This window comes from Muscardinus avellanarius, assembly GCF_963383645.1.
Source record: "Muscardinus avellanarius genome assembly, chromosome: 9".
Lineage (NCBI taxonomy): Eukaryota > Metazoa > Chordata > Mammalia > Rodentia > Gliridae > Muscardinus > Muscardinus avellanarius.
The window spans coordinates 25,795,536-25,815,268 of record NC_137795.1 but is presented as its reverse complement, the minus strand read 5'-3'; the positions used below and the strand labels follow the sequence as shown (position 1 = coordinate 25,815,268).

The following is a 19,733-nucleotide window of genomic DNA, read 5'->3' as shown; positions in this document are numbered from 1 at the left end:
GCTCATAGCTGAAGCGAGAAGAAAGGCCCCTGATTAGCTCAGTGAAGTCCATTGTGGGTTTCCATTCTGCTACTAGTGAAAGAAAAGCTTCACTTTCCCTTTTCTCTGAGGATGTTCTTCCTGCAGCCCTCCAGGTCTCTTTGGTTGACAATCAGAACTGGGCTTCCCTAAGAAGATCCCTTGAATAAAGAGGCTCAATTGCCAAGCGAACTAGTGATTCGTCCCACCTCTCTCTGGGCTCCCAGAGCCCTGGAGAATGGAAGAGATGGGCATACTGGGTCTTGGCTTATTTTGCTACGGACATGATCATAATTGAGAAATATCAACTTTGTTGGTTTTCTGTGGGCTCCTGAGGTGTTTTATTTGCTTCATCATCCATCAGTTTTCTGAGGCAAATATTTACAGACCCACCTGCAAACCCAGTCAAAAATCTCCATAGTTGAACTCAGACTTTGTGGCAGAATTGTTGGTCCCAATGTCCTGATCCTGTTTATTCAGACAGTATTCAGAGTGGTCATGTGAATTGGCATACAGTGTTGTAATTTATACCATCTATCTCTTTCTGGCTCTTGGGCCTCAGGCAAATTGCATGTCTTTGTGTTGGATTAGTTTGGAATTTAATCATGCATTATTTCTCCTCCAATTAAATTATTTATATATTTGATTAACGTTTTCACTGTTAAGAAGTCAAATTTTCTCAATGAAGCCACAAATAAACTCATGCCCATTGAATTCCAGGCCAACTTTAATGGGTTCAGTTTATCTGCTGAATGTTAAAAATTCATTGTGTATTCTTCTCCTTACATACCTTGGATTTCAGAGAGAAAAATATCTGTTGTTTCAATCCAATCCTGGGGACATGATGAGGACAATTAAGTGTGTCTGGCCTAACCCTCTCCCTTCATTAGACTCACCCCCACCCCCCCAGGATCCTAATTTTCATTTCTTCCTCATTTCTGCTCCTCTCTCTTTTCGGGCACTAAACCATACCTACTTCTAATTTTACTTTCTCAGGCTTGAGAGCTAGCCTGAAAAAGGTTAGGGCAAAAGAAAACAAAATAATCTTTGGGTGAGTAAACCATATGGCCCACAGGCCATATCTAGCCCACTGCTTGTTTTTATATAGCTCATGAGCTAAGAATCATTTTTATGGTGTTAAATAATTTTTTAAAATTGAAGGACTGCTTTGTAACATGTAAAAATTTTCCAAATCCACAAATAAGCAGCTGTACTTGTTCACTCACATATTTTCTGTAGCTCTTTGCAGAGATCTTTGGATCACAGAGCCTAATATTTACTATCTGGTTTTATACAGAAAGTTTGCCCATGCCTGGTCTTGAACCAACATAATTTTACAGATGAGAAAATTAATGCCCAAAGAGGTGAATATGCCTGTCCAAAGTAGTCATCAGAAATTGGTGTGCAGTGCATCTGCTAAGGCCCTCCAGTGTCTGCCTAATGAGCCCTTCATGATCTCTTCACCAGAGGCAGTTTTACGAAAGAAAGTAAATATTTAGAATACATGGATGTGTGAAGTCTGTGATTTCATAGAATTTTAATTTTCACTTAAATTCTAGCTTTCAGCAGTATTTTAAGCTTAAAACACATTTAAACTACCTAAGTAGGCAGAAAGATGCCTCCTGTTTTCTTATAGTGATTGAGTGCATGCTCTGCATAGCATTTGCACTATAAAGAAGAGCAAAATTGGCCTGATCTCTGCCTTCCCCAAACCTTCCTTGGTAGAAAACTACCTTGTGGTTTTGTTGTAAGTTGAATACAAGAGCAGCTTCAGAAAACAAAACCATATTGATTAGGACTCAGGTCTCCTTTAAGGGGCAGAAAGGGAAAATCCCTAAGAAGTAGAAAGTGAAGTGTGGTGCAGGTAGTGTTGCTTCAGCTGTGCATGCAAGTGCTAAGAGGTTCCTGCTTGCTCATCAGCACAGTACACCTCTCCAATCAAATTTCTGCTGCTTTTTCCAGAGGCCAGGATGCTTGGTGAAGCTTGGTGAGGTATAAATATGAAATGATCTTGATATTTCTAGTGATGGCCCTCCTCAGCTGGTTGCCAGTTCCCCCTCTGCTTAGTGGCAAACACCTCAATACCCCTACAGGCAGATCCCACAACTTCCTGGTCGCTTTGGTTGGGAGGCCTGTTTGCCCTTTCCTCTCTTCTCATCTAAGGAAGCCAGGGTCCAGAGAGAGCCCCACTCCCTGTCCACTCAGAGTCCTGCTTCCCCAGCACATTGACCAGGACAGGAGGGGAAGGCAAGAGTTTTCTACTTCACTGGCTGCTTTGGTACCTCCCGTTGGTGGTCATCCAGCATCCCCCAGTAACATCAGCTACCCTTTACCCTTATCCTTGGGGGAGGTATGCAGGGCTGGTTTCCCATAGGACATATATGCATCCTATCCAAGGGGTATCCCACAGCCCCACTGCTGTAGACCTTCACAGCGTGCTGCACTTGGGGTGATCCCTAGAAAGCCAGCCCACACTTAGCTACCACCACAGTATCCACCTAACCCGTGGATCACTCCTGCTTTCTTGCCACACCAAGTGCTGGCAGAGCCCAAGGGCTGCTGTGTCTGTCTGCCACTCTCCTGCCATGCATGCTCACCACGATCCTCAGATAGATGCCAAGCTCTGTCCTTCTGCAGGTGCATTGGTGTCTTCTGTCTGCAGCAGTCTCCCTTCTTCTCTGCTCTCATCTTTCCTTGCATACCTGGTGGGTCTCCATTGGTCTTTTTTTTTTTTTTTCAATACTGAGGATGGAACCCAGGGCATTCTTCCTCTGAGCCACATCCCACCTCTATTTTTTATTCTTTATTTTAAAACAGGGTCTCTCTGAGCTGCAAAGGGCCTCACTAAGTAGCTGAGGCTGGCCACGAATGGTGATCCTCCTGTCTATGCCTCCCAAATGCTGGGATTATAAACCTGCACCACCATACCCAGCTCCATTGGTCTTTCAAGTTCTACTTTAGATGCAGCTTCATTTGAGAAGCTAGCCTGATGCCTGTTGCTCCACACTGATTCAAGACCCCCGGTTAGATGTTTCTATAAAACCCGTGATTTCCCTTCACAGCACTTATCTCAACTGTAATTGTATAGTAATTTAAGTCATTATCAGTTTTCCTCTGATGGACTATAATTTCCCAAGGGCAGGAATCACATCTATGTCACTCCCAGCTCAGGGCCGGGTGCAGGTAGAGCAGGGCATGTGGTCAGAAATGTTGGGATCCTTCTGCACTCCTGTGTTCCACTCAGCAAGGGGGCTTATGTTTGTATAGCTTTCACATCTTTTTGAACTCGTGAGAGTATTTTTCTTACGCTAAGGAAAGACTTCATGTTTATGCTTTTATTGTTTAGGTACCGGGTGAAATGAAGTTGCATTAAGATAAACAGAAGTGTACAGTATAATTTCACTTGCCCAGTGAAAGTTTACTTTGCTGCATGGGTCAAATCAGTTCAATAAATATTTACAGAGTACCTGGCAAGTGCCAGGACACTGTCTGCGACTGAGAATATGAAACTAAAAAGTTGTATCTTCCAACTTCAAAGAGTTGGCTCAGCACAAATTGTAATTCCATTTCCCAGGTTTAACTATTTTTTTTTGTTCTTTCCTTCCTCCCTCCTTTCATTTTTTCCTTGTCTTTCCTGCCTTCTCTGCTTGCCTGCCTTTCTCTCCCTTCCTTCCATGTGCATTAACCCAGGGACCTAATTTATTTACTTGGAAAAGGGAACCAAGAGCAATTTTTATGGAGTGGCTCTATATTGTCACTTTTACCCCCTCCGGAAAGGAGAATTCATAGAACCCCTTGTATCGTGTGGGCTTGGTTTCATAGGCTGGGCTTCAGCACACACTTGGGACAATCTTGGGTAATGTGCAGGGGCCACAAAGATGTTCTTGGAGCATAAATAAAGACTGTGTTTCCCACTCCCTTATTTAACACAGCTGTTCTCATTGTATACTGGGGTGTACCATCATAACTCTTAAGAAGCACTAATTCCTGGAGCGGTTGGCTCTTGAGGGGAACCCCGCATACTGGCCAGGGCTGCTCTCCTTGTGCAGGGAAGTGGTGCTGTCACTTCCAGTCCCCAGAACACTGTTCTTGTCTCCCTGTGCCCTGTGCTGTGCTGCTGTTTCCTGTTCATCAAGCTTTCTGACAGCCACTCAAAAATAGGGAAGAGAATGGTAATTTCTTGTCTCTATCCTCTCCAGTTTTAACCTCCACAGATAGCACAGAAAACTTTTTTTTTATATCAAAAGTTTTTTTTTTTTTTTTTCCTGAAGCAGAAGGCCACCTAGTGGAGTAACTGAGAAAAACCAGCTCTGATGATAGAATTTTACCTTTAGGGCTCCAGAGACCTCTCATGTAAGATCTGGAGCCTTAGCAGGCAAATAATTAAATGTTGTGTGTAGTGTAGTGCCTGGAACCAAAGGGAGCTGTCAGTTACTGGTTGAATTTTTTTTTTTTTTTTTTTTGTGTGTGTGTGTGTGGTACTGGGGATGGAACCCAGGGACTTCCTACCTCTGGGCTATACTCCCAGACCTGTTTTATACTTTATTTGGAAACAGGGTCTCAGTAAATTGCTGAGAGCCTCACTAAGTAGCTGACGCTGGCTTTAAACCTGTGCGATCCTCCTGTCTCAGCCTCCCAAGCACTGGGATTACAAGCATGCACCACCAAACCTGGCTTACTGGTTGAAGTTTTAAGTGATATATTACTATGTGTATTTGAGAAAAGTGCTCCCAACAACTTTAAGTCAAGTAAAATGCATGATGACTAGAGAATAAAAATAGAACACGGGTCTCCTCAGTAGTCTAGAACCAGACCTTTAAACAGTATGCTCAGTTTATTGAAACTAGCCCTCATTTGATCTAAGTGAAGGCCCCTTCCTCTTCATCTTGTGTGGCAGTAGGTTCTCTTATCTCCCATTTGTAGGGCACCTGTTGTATTTATCCAAGAAGCTAGATGAAAAGTAGTTCTAAAACCTTGAATTGGCAAGGAATTCAGGGAAGTTCATTTTTATTTTGAGGATTGAATCGAATTCTAAAGCTAGAAACAATCTTAGAAACTGGAGAATCTATTCCTTTATGTTATATATGAAGAAAATGAAGGCCCTCAAGAGACCAAAGCTTTTAACTATCAAATATGTCTCTTCTTCAGTGTCATGTTCTTCTCTCTGTGATTCTTATTTAAGAAGAGACTTTAACAAACTTGAACTGGAGTTTATTTGGAAAGTGTCTTTGCTTTTCTCGTGCATTGCTACAGAATTATGCATGTGTGTTTACCTACCCTGTGTACATATGTGAATCCATTCCCTCCCAGAGCACTTGAGTGGGAGAACAAGCTCACAGCCCCTTGACCTTGACCCTCCCTTGACAGATGAAAAGCAACTGAGGCCCAGAGAGAACAAGAGTGGCTCACCCCATTTCACAAGTAGCTGCAATTGCAAAGCTCAGAATTCAGCTCCGTACTTTAGATGCTGGACATGGCATTTTTACCCTGGGGATGCCAGGCTTTTCCTCAATACATTCTCCTGCTGGCCACAGAGCATACATCCACAGTTAACAGGAACAAATGTACCTGAGAAATATACCAACCAGAAATTTCTTAGACCTGAGATTTAAATTATTCATGTAATCTTAAGATTGGAGCATGTTTTTCACTTGCTTCTGTGGCCTTCAGAAATGAGTAATACATTTCCATTTTCTTCCTCTTTTCTTCCAACTTCAGCATATCAATAATGACCATATTCATGGGGAGAAGAAGGAATTTGTGTGCCGGTGGCTAGATTGCTCAAGGGAGCAGAAACCCTTCAAAGCCCAGTATATGCTGGTGGTGCATATGAGGAGACACACAGGCGAGAAACCTCATAAATGCACGGTAAGTACGCAAGCGGGTGGCAGGTGAGCAACCCAGGGTCCCTCCCATGGTTGTACACTGAGGACTTCAGCTCGGGAGGCCTGGGCGCCTGGTGGTGAAAACAGAGAGAGTGCAACCTCTGGTGATGTGTGTCTGGGTATTTGAGCTACCCAGGTAGACAGAACAGCTCTGCAGAGCATCCAGCAAGCAGAGGGTAGCTGGCACCAGGATGGAGCTGTCAGCCAACTGTGTCTGCCCCAGCTCAGCAGCTCAGTGAACCAGAGGCTTCCCTCAGCTTAAATTAAGGTGACTTTTTAGAAAGCTAATTTTTACACAGATGCTTAATGGAGCATCTCTTATTAAAAAAAAATTGAAATGCTCTAAAATCTGAAATTTTTGAGTGGCAACATCATGCCACCAAGTAGAAAACCTTATACTTGAACCTTGTGTGATAGATTATAGTCAAAACACAGGTACACTAAAATGTTGAATAAAATCACCATCCAGTTGTGTGTATGTGAAGCAAATGGATTTCATATTTAGAATTGGCTTCCATCCCCAAGATATGTCATAAGGAGCATGGAAATATTCTGAAACCCAGAAGATTCTGAGGTACTTCTGATACCAGACATTTTGGATTTAGGATACTCAGCCTATACTTGGTTTTAAAGCTTTTTCTTCCTCTCCTAGTTTCTCCATGGCATAGTGTAGAACTAGGAAGTGGAACTGCCATGAGGCTGAACTCTCTCTCTTTGAGGTCCCCGGAAGGAAGGCACACTGGGCCCTGCTCAGGCCTAGTATTTTACATGTTAAAGGCCTTTTACAAACATGATCAAATTCCATGTCTTTGTACAGACACAAAGCCATATTAATGAACTTTGTGCTGAATCTGAAATCAGTGGGAATTTGAGGAGATCAATGAGCAAATAATGAAACCCATTGTCCACTTTGAGCGGTCTTTTTAAAAAAAAAAAATAAAAATAAAAAAACTTCAAGACTTTTACTGGCACTGCCAATGCTTTATCTTAACTGCCCCGAGCCACATCTGAATCCCAATAAATGCAGAGTTTAGTGGAGTTTTTGTTCTGTGGTTTTGAAAAGCTGCTGACCCTTGAAACGTCAGGTTTTCATCCACTTGGAGGGAGGGTTAGGCATAAGCTTCAGCTGCTATTGTGTGCAGTAATCCAGATTTACCTGTTGTCCTCAGTTTGAAGGTTGCACAAAGGCCTACTCAAGACTAGAAAACTTGAAAACGCACTTGAGATCTCACACTGGAGAGAAACCATATGTCTGTGAGCACGAGGGCTGCAACAAGGCCTTCTCCAATGCATCTGACCGCGCCAAGCACCAAAACAGAACACATTCCAATGAGGTAAGCACCCTCCATGGGCCCAGAGCGGGAAACAGAGAGCATGGGGATGTGCATGGAAAGACTGGGTTGTGTGTGTGTTTTGTTTTTTTTTACTGTTCCCAGCATGGACTCTGACACAGCAGGTGAAAGCTTGGGTCTCTGGGGTGGGGCCCCTTTGGAGAGTAATACAGAGGAAGAGAGAACTTCTAAAACCCCCATCCTGAACTTGATTTCATGTTGTTGAGAACTCCACCTGCTGATCAGACAGCGATCAACAAATTCAGCTTGGTGTCTGGATACAAAATCAATCTTAAAAAATCAGAAGCTTTTCTGTATACCAACCATAAAACCACTGAGATAGAAATCCAGAAAACACTTCCATTCAGGATATCTCACAAAAAATTAAAATACTTAGGAATAAACTTAACCAAGGAGGTAAAAGACCCCTACAAAGAAAATTATAAAACATTGAAAAAAGAAATTGACGGAGACCTTAGAAGATGGAAAGCTCTTCCATGTTTACGGATGGGAGCATTTAAATTGGGATTCAGTCTGCTTGCTCTGCCAGAACATAACTCCATGCAAAGGGTGGCCTTGTAAGCCCTAGTGATGGATCTAGAAGCAACACATTGACAGGTGACAGCTTTTACTGCTAAAATAGCTACTTTAAAATTTTTACCTTCTTTGCCAGGCGTGATGGTGCACGCTTGTAATCCCCACGCTTGGGAGGCAGAGACAGGAGGATCGATCACGCAGGTTCATAGCCAGGCTCACTGGCTTAGGAGACCCTGTTCCCAAAAAAATGTGTGTGTGTGTGTGTCTGGGAGTGTAGCCCGGAGGTAGAAGGGTATCCAGGAACCCCAGTACCACCAAAAAAAAAAAAAAAATTCTTTTTTTTAACCTTCTTCAAGTGGTATCTTCAGATGCATACTATCAGAAAAGATTTACAGAGCCACCAGTCCTGGCTTAAATGCAATTTCCAGACTTTCTAAATTCCAACAGTTCTTGGAAGATAGTCTCAGAAACCCAGACAGTTTACTTAAGATAATATATTGAATGAAGCTTCTTGGTAATGGGTGGTTTTATGGTATTCCTGTTATTTTAGGCAACCATCCCTCCCCCTGTATTGCAGAAAAGCATAAGAATGAAAGTAATCACACGTTAATTTGCCTACATTTTTAGAGACCTCCAGCTTCTCCTTGGAGGACTAGGTCAAATTCTGTCTCATCTGTATAGCCTTGTTCTGAAGGAGTCAAGAGATTGGTAGCAAGGTTCCCTGCATGTTGAGTAGAAATGAGATAGCTCACTGGAGTTTGTGCACACGGCACCTAGCTCAGCCCCACAAAGTTTGCTTGAAATGCGCTAGAGAAGGAATAGTGTGCACACATAAGACCTTGGAGTGGCTGGTGCGACCTCACCAGATGCAGACCAAGCCTGTCCATGATCATGCAGATAAAGAGTTGGAGAGAGCACACCCGGCAAAAATAAAGAGAGCCACTCCACTCCATGGTAGAAAAGAGTCTCCACCAAGGTTTCCTTTCTGCTGAACTGACAGAGCAAAACCAGCTCTAACAGGATTAACAACACTCCAAAAAGTACATGTGCACCTCATTCACACTTGCAAGTCCACATACACCAATTCCTTTTGAAAAGGTCAGAGTAGACTAAGGAAGTGTAATTTAGAATCTCTTATTATTAGCCAACTGCAGACTTTCTAGAGGAGATGACACATTCTTTTTTATTTTTTCAAAAATGTGTGTACTGTGTTCAATAGCTACAGTATCATCTGGTGTACTTGTTTTGCACAAACCTATAGAGACAGAAGTAGATTAGCATTTGCCAGCAGCAGGGGAAGAGGGGTGACTGCTAATGGTACAAGGTTTCCTTTTGGGATGATGAAATTGCTCTGGAATTAGATAGTGGTAATGATTGCGCAACATAAAAACTGAACGGATGCAATTTAGACAGGTTGTTTTGCTATGTGAATTATATCTCAATTTCAGATTTTTAGAAAGTTCAATTAAGTTAACTTTGAAGTTAATTAACTGTATTTCATATATTCAAATACAAGAAGATATTCCTATAGGTTTTCAACCAACCTTCTTTCTTGTGGAAAACTGGACAATGGGTATGTTAGGATTAGCATTACACACATATAAAGATATTTACTAAAGACTTAAGTCTTTTCATGGACTTAAAATATGTTCACAGCTGTTTGTTTGTTGAGCTTATATTCTTCTATGAGGTAAATATGAGTCTAAAAGATACCTTGGGCCAGGCTTGGTGGCACACGCTTGTAATCCCCACGCTTGGGAGGCAGAGACAGGAGGATCGCGCAGGTTCAAAGCCAGCCATGCTGGCTTAAGAGACCCTGTTTCCAAATAAAAAAGAAGAATAAAATAGGTCTGGGAGTGTAGCCCGGAGGTAGACAGGCTTCCAGGAACCACAGTACCACCACCAAAAAAAAAAAATATATTGGTTAATATTTTTCACCAAAATTAAGCAGTTTACTTGATCATAAATACATAATTAAAATTTTACTCACAAACACTTAAATCACTTTTCTCCATTCTATATGCAAGGCCTTGGCCTTTTATGTGAAATGATGAACAATTTTAGATATACCCAAAGTAAGTTTATCCAGGAAATCCAGATTCATGTAATCAGACCATCCTAGATAAATCAAAGTATTCACTTTCACTTATTTCTCTCTGATTTATACCTTCATTTCTTTACTAAACCAATATTAATAGCTAGTTATGTATGGAACCCTACACTATTTTAGAAGTAGATTGGTAAAAAAGGAATTCCCATTTAAGGGCATTTCTCTGTCCCTTAGGCTGTCTTGCCTCTTGTCACTGGGCAGTAGCAGTGACCTCTGAGAGAACTCCCCACTCCAGATGCCCCAGTCCACATTCCTCCTAGAGAAAACACTGAACAAGTTCCCATGAGCTCTGATTCCCTTGAATGTCCCTCTCTGCCAAGCTTCATGACTCCCTCTACCCTACAGGAAAAGTTCAGACTCCCTACACTTCACCAGCATCTGTTCTCACCCTGCCTAAGCCTGCCCTGCCCATCCTGACCTCTCACTGTCATGACCTTGTGTGGAACCTTCCAGAAAACTATTATGGACTGCCATGCAAACATGGATGAAGTGGTCCCACTGCTGGAATTTTACTTGGGGCACTTCTTTTTGGCAACTTCTTGCCTTCATTTTTACCCATCAGCATCTGGCCCTCCTTTGAAGCTCTAACTAAAATCCTTCTTCCTAATAGAAAGCTCCATTTATTGAGTTCTTACTGTGTGTCATGCATTATGTTAAGCACTTGATGGGCATGATTTTACTTGGCAATTGTCCTAACTCCATGACCAAAGGACTAGACACAAATATAGAAACAATATGATGCCTCCCAGGATCATCCCTCCTGAAAAACAATTCCTACTTTGTCCACATCCTTAGCATTCACAATTTACATTCTAGAAAGTTACATGGTGTCTTATTTTTCCTACCAGAAAATAAGATTTTATATTCAAAATGCAAGGATTAATTTAAGGATTCCATGTTATTTGAGGTTAATCCTGCTCTATACAACTCTGTACTCGCAGAATATTGCATAGGGATGATTAAATTTTTATTGAAAAAGTTAAATTCAACAAAGTAAGTAAAAAACATACCAGCTCATTTCACATAGTTGCTATGTGTGTGGTGAATAAAAATGGTAGCAATCATGTCAAATGCTGAATACCCAGGACATGAAAAGTGGGCATCTGAGTAAGTCCGACAGTAGTTATCTTAGCCTACCATCGCTTTTCATTGCAGGTCCCAACACAATTTGGAGCTATATAAGTGGGTTAATGTGTTTTGTGGCAAAGCATAAATTCCTGAACCTGTGTTCTTATGGATTTTTGTAGGCGTATAATGTTCATGTGTACTAACAGCACATGGTTACAGGTATACTAGTGTGTGCTGCTCGTAGAAAGGCAGGTTCTGGTGCACATTTGTGTACTCATTACACATCAGCTATGTCCTCATTTCTAGACTAACACATAATATTCACATGCATATATTTATAGTAGAGTACCTCTTCAAAGGTAGTGCTGCCTTGTGCTCCCTGTTCCTCCCCATCCTCACACAACTGCCCAAAACCTTCCATCCTGCCTACTTACAGAACACCCTGTTATGGCAGTGCTGGGAGCAAACCTGGGGCTGATGCCAGAGCACTGTACGGTAATGACACTAATGCATAGGATTGGATGTGCTTGTTTCACTCTACATACATACATACACACATATGTATTCTGCAAATCACACAAGCTCTTGAGTAGACATAATTTGTAGTTAATGGAAATCAATTCTACCCAAAGGAATCTCAAATTTGGAAGTGAAGTCTCTCACAATAATTTTCAGAATCTGCCTCACTGCATTAGTACATTTCAGACTTTTAGATCACAGTCTGTTGTTGGGCTTTTAGTGAAAAAGCACCTTTTAGACATACCTTCTATAAGGCAGGTCATTTTTAAAACTATGGTAGATGCATTATAATAATCATGTGTTTTATGATGTTTTCTTACCTAATACACAGGTATAAATATATACAGTAATCTCTAAGTATCTTTAAGAGATCATTTCCAGGACCCCCACAGATACCAAAATCTAAGAATGCTCAGGTTCCTTTTATAAAGTGGCACGATATCTGCATATAGCCTATGCATATTCCCCCACATACTTTAAATCATTTCTAGATCACTTATAATGCCTGCAAATATAAATGCTATGCAATCTGTTATTATATTGTATTGCTTAGGGAACAGTGACAAAAATATGTACATGTTCAATACAGTTGCAATTAAAATTTTTTTTTACTTGTGGTTGGTTGAATCAGCATATTCAGAACTCTTGTTTATAAAGGACAAATGGATATCCATGACTATTACTTTGGAAGCCATGTGAACACAATTATAGTCCTTTTTGAAATTATTTTATGGGTGCATTGCAGTCACACACCATAATGAGGTTCATTGTGCTAAAACATACATGTGCTCAGCTCTCGGTGCACTCCTTAAGAGTTCTGCTGTTGGTCATGCACAGAGGCCAGCAGTTGTGTGATTTGAACACATGTCTAGCTGTTAGCAACCATATAATGTTTGAAACTGTATATGGGGGCTTGATCTCTGAATCACATAGAAAATGGAATTAGCATGAGCTAATTTATAAACCTGAGTATTCAGAAGAAAAGCACAGATCAGGAATCCTGGTTCCCAGTGCACACTGCATCAGCCCTGAGCAGTGTATGATCAGTGCTCATGGACAGTCTATAATAGGACTTTATAGTTTATGAGGACTACAGAGGTTCTTAATATTTTAATCCTAAATGTGCACAGTTGTAAAGTTAACCAGAGAAACACATTTTACACATCTTACTGATATCTAACATAGGAGATGCTGTAGACATTTTTTTTAACCATGCCTATGTATAAATAGCACTTTACAAAATGCAGTCTCAGAACAGGGATGTCCATAACTTTCTTCACACAGTCTTTCCTAAAAGATGTGCAATATTCTCCTATGATTAGATAATGAGTCTTTTAAGCCTTCTTCCACCACCATCAACAGCAGCAGCAGCAGCAGCAGCAGCAGCAGCAGCAGCAGCAGCAGCAGCAGCAGCAGATACCTATTTAGAGCCTATCCTGATACCATGATAATTCTTCCTATTCGCAGCTTAAATGTTTTGAAGAATATAAAGGCAATTTGCCAGGTGTGGTGGCGCACCCTTCTAATCTCCGCACTTGGGAGGCGGAAACAGGAGGATCATGCAGGTTCGAAGCCAGCCATGCTGGCTTAAGAGAGCCTGTTTCATGTATGTATGTATGTATGTATGTATGTATGTATGTAGTATGTCTGGGAGTATAGCCTGGAGGTAGAAGGGTTTCCAGGAACCCCGGTACCACCAAAAAAAAAAAAAAAAGAAAGAAAAGAAAAAGAAAGAAAGAAAGAAAGAAAGAATATAATGGCAATTTATACATCCTTAGTTCTCCCAGAACTCTTTCTAAAATAATAATTTATTAAGTTAGAATCTGTGGACACTGAGCCATGTCCAAATGGCTTTATTAAACCATTAGTTCCTAGAGGTATTTGAATACCTCAAGCTTTGTAAAAGTTTTTTTTTTTTTTTTTTTTTTTTTTTGCAGTACCAGACATGGAACCCAGGAGCATTCTACCTCTGAGCTACACCCCCAGCCCTATTTTTCATTCTTTATTTTGAAACAGGGTTTCACAGAGTTGCACAGAGCGTCACTAAGTAGCTGTAGCTGTCTGCAAGCTGCTATCCTCCTGTCTCAGCCTCCCAAATGCTGGGATTACATGTGTACGCCACCAAGCCCGGCTTGTAAAAGTATCTTAAAAAAAAAAAAAAAAAAAATATATATATATATATATATATATATATATATATATATATATATATATGATGAGTCACTACAGAGGGCTGTAGGACTGGAGTGGAACCATTTCCCTAATAATCCCCCTTCTCATTCTTTTGTGGCATTTGGCAGAAACCTTATGTGTGCAAAATCCCAGGCTGTACTAAGCGTTACACAGACCCAAGCTCCCTCCGGAAACATGTGAAGACCGTGCACGGCCCCGAGGCTCATGTCACCAAGAAGCAGCGTGGGGACTTGCATCCTCGGCCTCCACCCCCAAGAGATTCAGGCAGCCATTCACAGTCCAGGTCACCTGGCCGGCCGGCTCAGGGAGCCCTTGGAGAGCAGAAGGACCTCAGCAACACTACCTCAAAGCGGGAAGACTGCCTCCAGGTGAAGACGGTCAAGGCTGAGAAGCCCATGGTATGTCATTCCCTCTCCTGATTTTCCCAGAGCTCAGCCAGGGTCATTTGAATGCCTCAAATGAGAAAGGTCTCACTTAAATGCCTCTGTAGGGTATTTAGAAGGACATGACTGTCCCATCCTCACTTCAAGCAGGACACTCTGACTAGAGGGGCTGTGAGCCCAGTAACCTGGATTGCTCACTTGGAGTTGGCCTGCTTAAAATAATTTCACTCAGAAAAGAGTTTCTTGATTTTTAAAATCAATCCCAGGCCGTACCATTTGTGGGAGGCTAAGACACAACTGTCTCATCTCTTTAAGAGTGCCAGTAATGTAGAAATTTATTCATTGAGTCTTTCTGTAAATATTTCTGTCATCTTTGCCCTGACGACCCCAAGATAAATAAGCTACAATACATAATTTTTGGGATTTTAGAGTCCAGTGGGATAGACACATCAAAAAACAAGTATTACTCAGGGTGATGAGGGCTTAAACACGTGTGTGTGAGAAGCATTCAAGAGAGAACTGTCAGTGTGCTCTGAGGGCAGAGGCCATGTGCACATGGGGTTCAAACTCCCAGCAGGGGAGAAGGGTGAGGGTGGCTGACTAAGGAGGGGCAGAGGTTTCATGGCGATCACAGATCAGAATGGGTGTGGAGAGGAAGGCTATGTTTTGCTGGTGCATGGCAACTACAGTATCAGAGTAGAGATTGATAAGCTGAGGATCATTTCTGCCTGAACCCACAAAGCAGAGAACAAGAAAAGGGTTTGAAAAATGTTTTTAGGCAAATGTTTTGGTCCGATGAATATTAGACTATGTGACTAGTGCTTTCAGTTGCTTTCAAACTTCACTTGATGATTTTTCTTAAGGTAGAATTTCCTTAAAACACCTACAAATTTCAAAGGACAAGAAAAATTAAAAGAATGGTATTCGAGGAGGTATTGTGCATTTCCATTTGGTTGTGTTTATAATGGATTTAAGTATATTAGAATCAAGTTTGTCCCGTTGACTTGTGGAGGAAATATACCAGGTAGAAGGCACATGCTTAGATTTTTAGGCACAAGGAAATCCTTTGACAGGCAGATTTATACTGAAAAAAAAATATATTTTTTTTTGGTGGTACTTGGGGTGGAACCCAGGGGCTTTCTACCTCCAGGCTATACTCCCAAACTTATTTTATATTTTATTTTATTTATTTTATTTTAATTTTTTGGTTGTACTTAAGGAGGAATCTAGAGGCTTTCTACCTCTGGGCTATACTCCCAGACCTATTTTATATTTTATTTGGAAACAGGGTCTCACTAAGTTGCTGAGAGCCTCACTAAGTAGCTGAGGCTGGCTTCGAACCTGTGCGATCCTCCTGTCTCAGCCTCCCAAGGGCAGGGATTACAAGCATGCACCACCACACCTGGCTAGATTTATACTGAATTTAAGAAAGCATTTTTTTTTTGTTTGTTTGTTTTTTGGTGAAACTGAGGATGGAACCCAGAAGCATTCTACCACCAAACTATACCCTCAGCACTATTTTTTTAATTTTTATTTTGAAACAGGGTCACACTAGGTTGATGAGAGTCTCACTACTTGCTGAGGCTGTCCTCAAACCTGCAGTCCTCCTGTCTCAGCCTTACAAGTTCTGGGATTAAGGAAGCATTTTATTTAAGTTAGAATAGCCCAGCAATTATATGAGCAGTCTGTGAATTCCTAAGTGATATCACTGTTGTAGAAGTATTTGTGACAGGAAATAATGCTGTTCTGCCATTTGCAAGGTGGGAAGTTATATATACTGGCTCACTAGGGTTTTCATTTAACTCTAAATTTCTGAGAAACTTACATTAATTCTAGCTAAATATAATGCAAATAAGATATCTAGCATTATAATAATTTCTCAGCATATTTTGCTTTTATAAAGCATCCTAACAAAATGTTTATATAAGCATTATGATTGATTTCTGTATTTTAAAACTAATCACTGGTGCCAGGTGTGGTGGTGCACGCTTGTAATCCCCGTACTTGGGAGGCTGAGACAGGAGGATCGTGCAGGTTCGAAGACAGCCACGCTGGCATAAGAGACCCTGTTTCCAAAAATAAAATAGGTCTGGGAGTGTAGCCCAGAGGTAGAAGGGCTTCCAGGAACCCCAGTACCACCAAAAAATAAAAATAAAAATAATCACTGCATAAATTGTTTTATATACTTTTTAGGAGGTGAACATATATCTTTCTCCTAAAGTACACTTGTATCTTAATTTTGCAAAATATTCAACAGTTTATCCTTACGTGTTTAATCAAGGAGAGTGAAATGGTGGTCTGCTAGTTATGTCATCAATAAATGATGATTTATATTCTTGGAACATTTAAGAACCAAGGGTTCTTAAGATTACAGCTGTGCATCACCACACCTGGCCTGGTGAAGTATTTTAAAAATTAAAATTAAATAATGGAAACACAGGATGAAAAGATATCATAGGGATATTTTACAGTGAACTTCATAATGTAATCACATTTCCACAACAGACTACTATCTTGTGTATGTGTACACACACACTTAAATATAAGTAGCTATCTCCATAGACATTTACTAATGGACATGAAATTTCCTTTTCTAATGCTTTCTTTAAACATGTCTTTAATTTGATCATCATGCTATAAATAAAATTCTTTCTTCTTTTTTCTTATTAATGCAACATCTCTTCTGTCTAATGCTCCTAAATGTCTTGTTCTCACTTCCTAAGGACAGTGGGTAATAAGGTGAGGGAATTTTGGCTTCTTTCTTGTTTTAATTTTGTTTCCATTTAACATTCAATTTTTTAATTTTAATTTCATTTTAATTTCATTTTGTGGCTTTGTGATATCTTTGATAATGAACATGACTCAGCTTTGTTTCAAATATAGAAGCAATGTGTTTTGAACATGCAGCATGTGGAAAATGTGGAGTTTGATGGTAAAATTCATTGTACTATTTGTCTAGATTTTCATAATAAATCACACTGGGGCCGACCAAGCAGATGTTCTCAAATTCTGTTTAATCATTTTACTGTCTAGTATAAATTCATTCTTGGGCCAGACATGAACCACTTCCTTTGAGGAAGATCTAGATATACTAATTGTTAACAATTGACTCTCTATTTAAATGTCTGAGCTCACTTAAGTAGTTACTAATTGTAAGTGCATGTGTGCCTTCTAACTCTGTGAAAGTAAGTGCCAGCATGTGTGTGTGCATACATATATTCACAGATTCAGGTACACACACATATCCTGATTTCACTGTTCAAGAGTGAAATATATCCAAAGCTCTGAAAACTCCAAGTTCCTCAGGAAGGAGCAGGCAGTCTGGCAACCCAAGGCTTTGCTGAGACAAAAAATTAAGTAAAACTTCATATACTCATGATCAGACTTGCATATCTTCCTTTGCTCTGCTTGGTTGCCCAGGACCAAGTTATTGTCTTGTGTGGCACTCACTTAGAAAGTGTTCATTTGCTTGGCTGTATTATATTCTGTGATGGCAGAAAAAGCACAAAGGGTTCCACAGAGAAGACCTATCTCCACAGAGGCCTTCCCAATGGTGCTATGCATTCCACCTCAGAATAACTGAGTAGTCTTTCTGTGGAAGTGTAGTTGTTTCAGAGGCATGAAAGTAGCTAGCTTGGGAGTCTAAGCTGCTTGCACCATGAACTTTGTGACTGCACAGTCCTTGGACTTCTCTGAACATTTTTCTCATCCTTATGAGAAGGATTTGACTGCATGTCAACCCACTGGAGCTCTATGTAGGACAGTTCACAGTGTCATCGCAGGCCTTTGGTATAGTGCTCCCAGACAATGGGATGCCCCGGCTCCCCACCACCTTTTTCCAGGAGCCCTGTTGTAGTAGGATGGTGGTACTTTCCCTGATTGAGAACCAGGGGGCTGAATTAAATTCCCATTAGTTGGAGAATGTCTTAGAGTCCACTTGGTCAGAATCTGGGAAACATTTCCCAATTCTCCTGGTGGAATGCCAGGGGCTCACCAAGGAGAAGGGAGTCATTCTGTAGACTCAGGATGGCTGTGAGTGCAGCCTGCATTCCCCTTTGAGTACAGCAGCAAAGTGAATCACTTTTTGTTCTTTCAGCTGCCTTGACCCACACCCTTGTTAAGGTTCTATAACAGCAGAAAAATGTACAAAAAATGCTTATAAAGCGCTGAGCATTGGGTACCTCTCTGAATAGCCTCTAAGGCTTGTTGGAGAGAAGGTAAGGTGTCCTGTGGAGCATATGTTGTATTTATGTTTTATCTGGGCAAAATGAACCCTAAGACTAAAACCATCTAGGACCATGTACTTACTAAAGCCTTATGAACTAATTATTATGCCTAGATCTTTTTATACTTGATTACTCCCCTAGACTTCACATTAATTCCCAACGACAATCCTTAAGATAAATAAATCACCCCCATTTTATAGATGAGGAAACAGGTTGGAAGTGACTAAGTAATTTGCCCAGCGAATAAAGTCCTGGAGGGTGGGATTGTAAGAGGAAGTATGTGTGCAGAGTTAGCACTCGGGACAGGATTTCATGGCTGATGTCATGCTGGTCACACCACATCAAACCTCCATTGCTACCCCCACATCAGCCAGTGGCCCATCAGTCACTATGGCCCAAATGCCACCTTCAGCCACCACTCAGCTGGCTGCCGACCTGGAGGTCTTGATGCACACGCACTGTCATTGTTGGCTCTCCTTCCTGGTGACTTTTCTTTCCTCTTGACACCAACAGACATCTCAGCCAAGCCCTGGTGGTCAGTCTTCATGCAGCAGCCAACAGTCCCCCATCAGCAACTATTCCAACAGTGGGCTCGAGCTTCCTCTGACTGACGGAGGTAGTGCAGCAGACCTCGGTGCTATCGAAGAAACCCCAGTCATGGACTCAACCATTTCCACTGCAACCACAGCCCTCGCTCTGCAAGCCAGGAGAAATCCAGCAGGGACAAGGTGGATGGAGCACGTAAAACTAGAAAGGCTCAAACAAGTGAATGGAATGCTTCCGCGACTGAACCCCATTCTACCCCCCAAAGCCCCTGCGGTCTCTCCTCTCATAGGAAATGGTGAGTTCCACATTAGACCACACCTGTGCTCAGGTTTGTTTGTTTTTCTATTTATTTATTTATTTTGGTACTGGAAATTGAGCCGAGGTACATTCTGCCTTGGAGCTACACCCCCAACCCCATCTAAAATCCTCCTGCTTCAGCCTCCCAAGTACTGGCATTACAAGTGTGTGTTACCACATGCTTTTTCTGTTCTGTTAATGTGGCCAGAGCACTGTGAAAGGAACCAGGGCCCTCAGTTTTATGTTTGCTAGTATTTTTGTTGTTTACCAATCCTGAGATTATGCCATAAGCCCCTCATATGAATATTCATTTCCCTTTCTGGGTCACTATTTTAAAACTAGGCAATAACAGAATGATACTGAAACCAAAAGACTGCAAATGACTTAGGTTCTGGTGGTGAGATCATAATTGTTCCTCAGGGTAAGAAAATCTCAGCAGTAGATGCATTTGTGGTTAGCACCCTGTCTCTGGTTTCCAAAATCTGAAACCAAGAGATTAGCAGCCACTTTCATTTATGTCACGAAGTTCAAGGAGAGGCAAGCATCTTTTCCCCATAGGCAGCCCCCCAACTCAGTGTTTATGCTTCTGAGATGACACTGAATCCCTGGACCCCCTCCTA

The 19,733-nt window shown here is 41.3% G+C and overlaps 1 protein-coding gene across 1 annotated transcript in view; it reads left to right on the top strand.

Moving 5' to 3' along the window:
* The window catches only part of GLI3 (GLI family zinc finger 3), a gene marked incomplete at both ends in the record, with an annotated part of 292,363 nt that overhangs the window by 269,990 nt on the left and 2,640 nt on the right, over positions 1–19,733 (top strand). Inside the window, 4 exons of the mRNA XM_080701835.1 lie at positions 5,737–5,886; positions 7,073–7,237; positions 13,769–14,059; positions 18,784–19,111. Coding sequence (XP_080557961.1) covers positions 5,737–5,886; positions 7,073–7,237; positions 13,769–14,059; positions 18,784–19,111 — 934 coding nt within the window. The remainder of the gene's footprint in view (positions 1–5,736; positions 5,887–7,072; positions 7,238–13,768; positions 14,060–18,783; positions 19,112–19,733) is intronic.